Source organism: Pteronotus mesoamericanus, unplaced genomic scaffold (genome assembly GCF_021234165.1).
Source record: "Pteronotus mesoamericanus isolate MK-2021 breed Mesoamerican mustached bat unplaced genomic scaffold, CSHL_Meso_final contig_73, whole genome shotgun sequence".
Lineage (NCBI taxonomy): Eukaryota > Metazoa > Chordata > Mammalia > Chiroptera > Mormoopidae > Pteronotus > Pteronotus mesoamericanus.
Window position 1 is genome coordinate 32,193,017 of NW_026555245.1, and position 10,278 is coordinate 32,203,294.

Genomic DNA, 10,278 nt, shown 5'->3' on the forward strand with positions numbered 1-10,278 from the left:
TCAGGTCTGTCCATATGGAACAAAAATTTGTTCTCAGAGTTGTTTTACCATTTTTAATATGATTTGTTGTAGGAGTTTTGTTTGTTTTCTCCACCCCCCCCCCACCCTCCCCCATAAGATCCCAGCATTTACAGAAGTGGATTGACATATCCAGATGCCTCGCCACTTGCTATTGAATGTGTCTGGCACTGGGTATTGAGGCAAAGCAAATAGTGGCAATGAGCATGATTTAACACAGTGTCCCATGAGCTTCCTTTTAGATCCCTGCTCTTTTGTATGTGGTACCAAATTCTACCACCTCGGGTGAGAAATGGCTTATTCCGACACCCCTTTATCCTCTGACCCTCAGGTAACACCTTCCGTTTTCATTCGCTTGTGATGTGAGGTCTTAGCAAATGAAGGTCCTTTTTGGATGTACCCTGCTCTCTGTTCCTGATAGTTGCTTCTGAGAAACGTGTTGGCCTTGAGTAGGAAAGCTGGTAATTACAAGAGAAAGTGGAGATCTTCCAAAATTGCTTTTTAAAGGAACAACAGAATTTAATAAGTGATACCACCCCCTTAGGGGCCATTGAGTCTGTTGCCAGTATGAATTGTTTTCGGTAGAAAGTGCTGTGGTTTTTGGAGAGTGTTAACATACTGTCTGTCATTTCCGTTGTCTTCAGGAGGCAGATGGTAATCCGGGGGTTTTCTTTGGTGATGGGCCCTACCAATGCGAATGCATTTTACCTCTGTTCTCCAACGCACAAGAGCTTCCCTCTCCCCTCACAGGCCCGGCGCTGGGTGAGGTGGGCGAGGCCATGCGGGAGCTCTCAGAGGTGAAAGACTCTTTGGACATGGAAGTGAAGCAGAACTTCATTGACCCCCTTCAGAACCTTCATGACAAAGACTTGAGGGAAATCCAGGTACCTGCAACTGGTCCTTTGGGAAGCAGGCAGTAGAAATTGTACAGGTGCAGGCACCCTTTTCCTTTAAAAACATTTTTTAAGCGTACCGTGCATGTTGTCATCACTGGCCACATGAATTGCAAAACAGCCCAGAAAAGTTAATGGAAAGAAGCCAGAAATGCAATACTTTGCCCCACTTTTATGATTGTGCCACTCATGAATATTGCATTTGCCCTCTCTACGTTCAGCTTTCAAGATTTCTTAAGTTTTTTTATTTTCAGAAGACTTTGTTTCCCTGATAATACAACAATTTTTTATTTATTCTGTGGTTTCCTGGGCTGAATTCACCCTCTAAAATGCGAGTTGCACTAGATGTTAGCTTAAATACATAGTTATTCTATCACTCTATAAAGACATGTTTTTATATTTTCATAACAGTTATTAGGATTGAGAAAGAATATGCAATTCTTCTCTTCCTAAAACATGTAGAACAGTTGAGCTATTCCAAACAGAGTTCAACTAGCTTTACCTCTGACTAGGTGTGTAATGTTTGTTCATTCATGCCTTCCACAAATATTTGTTGATCCTGTCTGAAATTTAATTTTCTTTATTGTGAAATGAACTGCCATAACTTGAAGTCTCTGAGATTTTTTATCCCAGCATAGATCTCCTTCAGCCCTATCACTTGTTCAAGGTCGCACAGTTAGTAAGGGGCAGGCACACTCTCAACCTAAAATGCAAAGTCTGCCTCCAGTATGCTGCCCTGTGGCTGACTACAAGGTCAATGGTCTTAAAATAATTTCCCTTTCAAAGGAACAAACATGTAGCTTTGGATCGGAGCGTGGATTGGAGACAGAGTGTACTGTGGGAGGGAAGACCTAGGAGGTCCGTCTCTTTCCTTCTCATTTCTTCACCATTCCCAACTCTGTTTTAATCTGCTTCTCTGTCTTTCTAGACACACCCAAGATCAAGGGAATTCCAGAACTTTCTCCTACCTATTAGTAATGGGACACCGCAGCTCTTAGGAGAAATATACTTTGTAGCTTTGGGAAACTACTGTTTCACTTGGTCACTAAAGCTGTTGGGCAGAAGCTGGACAGACGTGTGGTGGGGGCGATGTAAGGAGGGACTGAAGTGCACTGGGGGGCATTAGGTCTCATCTAAGGTCCCTTCCAGTCAGGTTTTGTGATCTGGTGTCAAACAGGAGACTTAAACTAATCAACTGTTCCCTGAAAGCTGCTTCAGTCAACTAGGATAAGTGTTAAGATATAGATTCCTAGGCTCCAGCCCTGGATATTCTAATTCAGGTGGTCAAGAATCCACATTTTAAATAAGCAATTAATAATCAATAAGGTGATTCTAACATATTAAATTACATCATGGATAATTCCTTTCCACTGCTAATGCTCTGTGATTTGAAAATCAAGAATTCTATCTTTTCTTACTTCATTTCAAGGCAAGTGGGTGGGGTTTTTTCCTGCCTTCTCATAAAATATCATTTCTTCTGAAGGTGGAGGTTTGTGGACCCTGTGCTTTCCACATGTAGAGCAGTTACTCACATTCCCACTGTTTCTCATGGAAGGGGAAGGCATGGTCCAGCTTGACTTTGTCCCAGCAAGGGCGAATAGATAGATAGATAGATAGCAAGCATTAGTATTTCTCACGATATCTTTATTGCTCTTAATTATTTTTAAAGATGTTTCTCCACATTCAGCCTTTGGAACTGCTTGCCCCACCGATGCATGATATTTTAGAACTGGTGACATGATATTTTAGAAATTAGCCTGTCTCCCTTTGGAAGCCAACAGGCATGATGGGGAAGTGAGCTCTAAACTGGTTTTTTACAGGAGCACTTTCAAAGCATATTCGTGCCCTTGAATTTTTTAGCATCATCTAAAGAAATTGGAGGGTCGACGTCTGGACTTTGATTATAAGAAGAAACGACAAGGCAAGATTCCCGATGAAGAGCTCCGTCAAGCTCTTGAGAAATTTGATGAGTCTAAAGAAATTGCCGAGTCAAGCATGTTCAATCTGTTGGAGATGGATGTGAGTGACTCTCTGTGGTTTTCAATTTATTCTTGCCATCGAGGCACAAGATTGATGTGCTAAAGGATTGTGTCATTAAAAACACTAATATCTGATCACACTATGTGGTGAGAACTTCGGTAGATGGTTATTTCTTTAAGTAATTTGAAATTATAAAGTAGATGAGAAATGGTAGAGTTTTTTTTTCTTGTGTTTTTATTGTTTACATTTTTGTCTACTAATGATCTTACAAATAGTGGGGAGATAATGTTTCTGATGACCCATGTATCAGTCCAATAGCTCAAAAAATACTCTGTTGAAATACAGAGCAGATTGTCTTCAGATTGTGTAAGAATATCAGCTAAAATGTGTTCAGAAGAGAGTGTCGAACATAGGTTAAGATGTTCTGTATTTTGAAGTAAAGCCGACATTTTCTTTCAAAAGGTAATTTTACTTGACACTGATGACTGTAGCATAGATACTACATCTAGCACATACATGAGATAGTTTAAAAGCTGCTTTCACATTCCCAGAGTACCACGTTATCATTCATGACTGTAGCAGTTACGTTCTAACCACTCATGTCATGAAACATGTTAACCAGCTTTCCTGTCCTTGCTCACCCCTACCTCTGGCCCGATCACTTGCTGACTAACTTCTGCCGAGATGTTTACGGAGCCTTTATGTACTTTCCACTTAACTGCTCTGCCCTGACTGGTGACAGAGGGGATGTGGGGACGATGCCCAGGCTTCCCCATCACCCAGAGACAGTCTGGGTCTGTGTTTATGTAAAACAAGCGTGTCCACGCGCCCACTGAAGAGGGGCGCTGTAGGCCTGGGGAAGGGGCGACCCGACTCACAGTGCTCCATCCCTGAACCCAGGGCACTGCAACCCCAAAGCTCGTGGGGCAGCATTGCCACTGTTCAGCTGGGTCACAACACGAGGTGGGAAAAGAAGAGTAGCCAAGCATGCTTAAAATATTAGAGCTGGGATGAAACCAGGTGTCACTTGACCCAACCCCTCTACATTACAGTTGAGGCTCAGAGGGGACAAAAGATTGCCCATCATACCACACTGCCTCCTATGGTGCCCCATGTCAGAGACCAATATTCACATTTTTATTAACAGCAGTAATATTGACTTAACATGAAAAGTATAAAGAGGAATGAGTCCTTTGGTCAATACATGGGTTGTTTGTTTTTTTTTTTCCTTATAGGATATCAAGAAAATAAGCCACACCCTACTCATAAGGTTGTAGCTAAGCATGAGACTGGTGAGAGTTATGGGATCTTCAGGAGGATTCTGAATAATGTTGCTTCTCTTTATAGTACTGGAGTCCCCAAGTGTCAGGGTGCTTTCTTATTCTTGATCATTTTGGAACCTGTAAAACTATGTGTCTTAGCCTGGCTCACCACATGGTCATGGGCACCGCCGAGCGCACGGGGCTGCGCGTCAGGGGCAGCAGCTCTGTCAGATGTGCAGTGCGGCAGTAGCTGCCCACGGACAGTAACATGGTAATTGAGGTATGGTCCCCCCTCCATCTGCAGATCGAACAGGTGAGCCAGCTCTCTGCGCTTGTCCAGGCCCAGCTGGAGTACCATAAGCAGGCAGTCCAGATCCTGCAGCAAGTCACCGTCAGACTGGAAGAAAGGTATTTTACAGTTCCCTGCATTTTATATTTCCATTTTCTTGCTGTGAAGTGATGTGTAAAGAAATGGAAGTAATAGCAAGAATACATTTAAAGAAAACCTTCTTCCAAAATTCCTGCTGATGCTATACAGGCACCGTGTGGACCCTTTGTTTGATTTGATTTGATCTTAGGCTTTGTTTTGTTGCATTTAGTCTAATCTCATGCTTATGAGAGGTCAATACTTGGATTATATTTTGGCTGCCACAGATGGGACACGAGTATCCACCAATGCTAATGGATACAACTTACCGAGCAGCTCTTCTGTTTGGGTACTGAAGACATATTGTCGTCAATCATGTATCAGCCCTTTAGGTTAAGGATTATAGCCTAAGGATTTAGCCTCATCTAACAGATGAGCAAACAGAGGCTCAGGAAGCTGAAGTCACTAGCCCTGGGTCACACAAATGGGGTTCATGATCAAGCATAACCTATTCAAGAGCTTGTATCTTTTCATACCCTGTGTTTCTCTGAGTGGCGACAAAGTCTATCAGAGAGGGCTGCTTTCTTGTGCCTGCTCCACCTCCTCTCACGCGTGCACAGCGGGGCTCTGGTGGTTTTCTTTGCGAATGGAGCTCCCTGGAGTTCGGGGGCAGCCTGCACAGCTCCATGCAGTGGCCCTACACTATAATATGTATTTATTTAGCCAGATTAAGCAGGATGATTTTTTTAAGTGAATGTACCTCAAAGGGCCACCTCAGCAGCCTTTATTCTCAGCTCGTGGCCAGATTAGACACTCAGGTGCTGAGACAACCAAGCGCACGGAGCCGCCTCTGATCACTGTGCTGTGCTGTGGGAAACACCCTCACCCTTCCCATTGTTTCCATCCGCCCGCCCCTTCCTGTCCTCCGAATCTTCCTGGACAGTGCCTTGACTGCGCGTCTTCCCGCAGTGTACCCTGTGGAAATGTGTGGAGCAGTTTGACACCTCCAAAAAGGTTTAAAACCATGCACTTCAACACATTAAAGAAATATGTGCCTTTGTGACATCTGTTGAGCATGGTGTTCCTTCTTTTTTTTCCCTCTGAAATATGTACAGAGTCACTATCCTTCTGCTTTCACCATACCCTAAACTCTCCCCACCTTGGCAAGCCTGTTCTACGGTTTTCTTAGTGAATAACTGAAACTAGGGGGAAAAAAGACATAAGGGTGTGCAGAATGCATTTATTGATTGTACCTTTGCCTCTTCCTCCTGTTTTCCTTCATTTCTTTCCCCGCTTCCTCTACTGCGTTTAAAGCACACCGGTCCTCCTTTCCTCCCTTCTAATTTTCTCAAGCTCTGTATGGAGTAACTTTCTTCTGCAAACAACTGTTCATCTGGAAATGACTCCTACTTATCTTTTACCTTCTTCCTTAAACCTTTTCCAGCTTCCACATGGACAGGTAGACTCCCCAGCCCACCCCCGTGTTCCTGTAGCGTTTTGCGCACATCTCTGCAGTGATCAGTTTTGTTCTGTCTCTCCTACAGACCAAAAGTTACTTGAGGACAGAAACTGTATCTTATTCATCTTTGTGATTTTGGCACCTACCACAGTGTAGAGTGAGCTCTGAATAAGTGAGAGAGGAAGTGAGAGATTGGGGGAGAGGATGAAGACAAGGGGGGCGTGACCCCAGAGGGACATCGCCAAAAGCAGAGACATTCAGACATAAAAAACTGCGGGCCCCTTCAGATTTCCCGTGCTCCACAATGGCAGGGTGCTGGGTGAGCATTTCCTAGATTTTGTTGCTTTGCTTTTGCTTCTTAATTGGCTACAAACTCTCTCTTCTCACCCTTTTTCTTCCAACACAGAATAAGACAAGCTTCATCTCAGCCTAGAAGGGAATATCAGCCTAAACCACGGATGAGCCTGGAGTTTGCAACTGGAGACAGTACCCAGCCCAATGGAGGCCTGTCCCACACGAGCACTCCCAAACCTGCAGGTGAGGGGCGAGCCTGCAGGCCCCATGCAGGGGCCTCGGGCACATCCTGTTGACACTTTCCCAGAAATTCTAGGAGCCATCTAACCTGACTGCGTAAGAAATATATGGTAATATACTTCTTACAGGATATTTTTGTCAGGTAGGAACTCTTTTAAAAGGGCTCTTCCTTCTCTCATTGATAATTTCTTTTCCTCTTTCCCCTCTTCTCTCCTCTATAAAACTTTTGCGTCCTTTTTTTCTCTTACTGTCCATCATTAGTTCTTAATTAGCACATACGATTTTGACTTCCCTTTGCGGTTGTACAGTCATTTTAACATGCGAGTTTGGCACTGGGGCGGCACCTTTGTTTCTGTTTTTCCCCTCTTGGGGTCCAGCGGGCATGAGAGCGAACGCCCAGGCAGTGTGCTCTCCCATACCCTCGCGTATAACTCCCCGCCCCTGCGGTGGCTCCAGGAACAAGCCCGGTTGGATTTCTTGAGTCACGGGAGCATATGGGTGAATATAGCACTCAAGATATTTTCAACCCTTGCATTTGCTTGGTTGAAGAAGTGGAATCTCTTATACTGGATGTGGATTTTAAAAATATGCAGGTTTCTCCTATTTTCCGTGTATCTCCAGTGCTTGCTGTTTTACAGTAAGACACTTGTGAGATGCTTCTGGGAGACTCCAAAGGGAAAAGTGAGGTCTGCGATGGCAGCTGGAGCTCTGTGCCTGTGAGACCCCAACCCCCCGACTCCCCACGGCCCAGAGCCCAGGGTGGGGCATAAACAGCAATGGCTCTTAGAAGTTAGCGGGCTACAAGGACTAGGCATATGCTATGTGTAACTTGCTTCTTCCTACTCAGAAACCAACCCCATACTTTACTCTCCTTCCTGAGACTTGTTAATTTTCTGCTTTCTTTAAGTAAGAAAATGTATTATATTGTTTCCCTTCAAAGCCACATAGGTGATGTGGGAGCTGTAGGCACTTGTCTGAGCTTAAACACAGATGTGTGTGGGTGCTGTATTAATTTATTTGGTCATTTTTTTATCTAACCCTTTATTACAAGTCACACTTTTATAGAAGTATATGTGGGTTAGGTGGAAAAAATGATGTTTAGTCATTTAGCCTAGGTCCTTCATAAGATCTGACTCCATCTTTTATTATTTCATTCAAGATATTGTATAATTTTTATATGCTATAGCTCTGATGTACTCCTCATATTTATATATACAATAGTTTACAAAGTGCAAATTATGTAATTTTTACATAATCTCACAATAGATATAATAGTACTGTGAAATGAGTTTTTATACCAAAATGAAAAAAAAAAAATTTTCACCTGAGAGTGAAGGGCCTTGTACGAGGTCACACAGAGTTAGAACTTGAACCCAGAAGTTTTAAATTGTTGTGTTTTCACCACATTAGAGTAGTTTTCCAGAGGTTGAAGTCTTTGCTTTTAAAAAGCAAGAACTGTACTGTTATTCTGAAGTTGCAAAACATCATCCACGTAATTAACTGTACTGGATGATGTTTCACACATGTACTGTACTGTACGTTTCACACATGCAGAGATTTTAAAGTGCGAACGTGGAAAGAATTCTGGCCATGCTGCAAAATGAACCTCAGTCTCACTAAAACTCCTTAAATCACTGGGCCTGCCTCCCATCACTGGGCATTGCCAGGAAGGAAAGCATTGGTAAAATCTGTGGCACACATCTCAAGAGTAGATGTGGCCATTTTTCACACCGGGGATGGAAATGGGAATCCAACAACCTCCAGACATCTGAGAAAGCTTCTGAAGATGGTAGCAGGAGGCGCCCCATGTCGTAGACTTGGGGGAGCTGGTGGCAGGAGGAAGCTTCAGCAGGAAGAGGAGGAAGGAGCCAAGGGGGCAGCAGGCAGTGGCTTTGTGTGTTAAATTCCCCTTGTCTGTGTTCTTCTCTCCTGCTCTGACTCCCAGGTGTCCCAATGGACCAGCCCTGCTGCCGAGCTCTGTACGACTTTGAACCTGAAAATGAAGGGGAATTGGGTTTCAAAGAGGGTGATATCATCACACTCACTAACCAGATTGATGAGAACTGGTACGAGGGGATGCTTCACGGCCAGTCAGGCTTCTTCCCCATCAATTATGTGGAAATTCTGGTCGCCCTGCCCCATTAGTCTGTTACGCTGGCTGGCGCACCTCCTCTTGACCCAGATAGTTACGTTTAACCACTGCTTTGGTAATGCTGCTTACAACACATCCCAGATGCAGGCCGCAGTGGTCCAGGTCATCCAGCCCCACAGAGTAACTTTGGTTGACTTGTGTGATCCCACAAGAATCATGGTGATGGGTGGTATCTTCTCAGCCTGGTGGGCATGGCATGTGCTTTTTACACACCATCTGAGACCAACCAACAGTCAGGGAACTGCTGTTCATACAGTTCTCAGGAGGCTGTGGCTGCTTAGAGTAAGGACCATGAGCCACATCACAGAAAAACCATCCTCCTGAAGATATTATCTGTCACCCAGGGGCCACCTCCAGGTCTCAGGTTCTCCATTTAAAGAGGAGAAAGTTTTTGCTTTCACATTGCCCCTCCCAAATATGTGAGTCACAAAATTGTTGAAGAAAGCCTCCCTCACCAGCAAATTGTCTTCTGGCCTGAAAGAGTCCTTTGATGCTATCAGTAGAAAAGTGTTGAGTGTGGATTCAAAGCCTTTCCTGAATACATTCACCATTGTTCCTCCTTCCTTATGCGTTTTTCCTAGGTACAGCCAGTTTTCCTCCCTCCCTGCCATTAAAACCAGAGGGGACTCTCATTTTATTGTCCAAGTAAGACAGTGAGCAGTCAGCATGTCATGGGAGGGGCTGACAACAGGGGGTGCTCCGTTAGGCGGGATTGGGAAGAGATCTGCCTTCCAAGCTGAAACCTCCTGCTGTAAAGAAACAATGTGTCCATTTAGGGCATTTCCGAAGGTATAGGGAAGGGGGAACAAATACTTTCATTCCAGTTTTATTTATGAATTATGTGTTTCATGAATCCATTTGGCACAGAGACACAAGGAGAAAACCACTGGAAACCATTTTTCCACTAGTTCATAGAGGAAGAAACAGTAAATACCTTTTCTTTCCGCTTTCACCTTGTGTTCTTTGAACATCGTTTGTGCATATTCTGCCCTCAATGAGGACCAAATAAAGATGATTTTTGTGCTTAGCAGTTTAAGAGTATGTGGCTGCATATGCAAAACTCTTCCCAAGTCACTCCTTACTTTTATCTGTCCCTTCTATTTCATCTTCATTTGTGTGTACAGTGCTGTGTGTAAGTTTATGAGTGTTTTCTTTTGTATCAGTCATTAAAGTCCTGTTAAGTTCTATACAGAGTTCTATTTATCTAGCTGTACAGATTCTTTCAGAGGTTTAATGTGCTGCTTCGGATGTGCCACCTGCGGTAGTGGATCATGTGGAGTGAAAGGCAAATCTTACTGCTTAATGTATAAACTCTTACCATGGGAAGCATCGCTGTTTCCAATAAATATTGCTGAGGACAAAACCAAAGGCTCTGGACCTTTATTTTGTGTCAGTTCCTTGGGTCTGACAGTGGTGGACTGAGGCTCATTTCACTCTCCAGCACTTTCTGATACAAGCAAACCACACCTGGTTCCAACCTCAGATCCACTCCTCTGTAAGCAGGGAAAGTTCCATCATCAAGAAGTGAGCTCGCCTAGACACTTGCAACTTCTTGGTAAGCCCCAGAAGGAGGAGATTTTGCGGAGAGGATGTACGATAGCAGTTAAGTGAGT

General features: G+C 43.9%; 1 protein-coding gene across 1 annotated transcript in view; it reads left to right on the plus strand.

Moving 5' to 3' along the window:
• Positions 1-10,016, plus strand: part of SH3GL2 (SH3 domain containing GRB2 like 2, endophilin A1) — a 194,985-nt gene extending 184,969 nt beyond the window's left edge. The window contains exons 5-9 of the mRNA XM_054583188.1: positions 769-902; positions 2,772-2,930; positions 4,458-4,561; positions 6,386-6,516; positions 8,459-10,016. Of these exons, the coding sequence (XP_054439163.1) occupies positions 769-902; positions 2,772-2,930; positions 4,458-4,561; positions 6,386-6,516; positions 8,459-8,658 (728 nt within the window). The 3' untranslated portion in view covers positions 8,659-10,016. The remainder of the gene's footprint in view (positions 1-768; positions 903-2,771; positions 2,931-4,457; positions 4,562-6,385; positions 6,517-8,458) is intronic.
• The last annotated feature ends 262 nt before the right edge of the window (positions 10,017-10,278 follow it).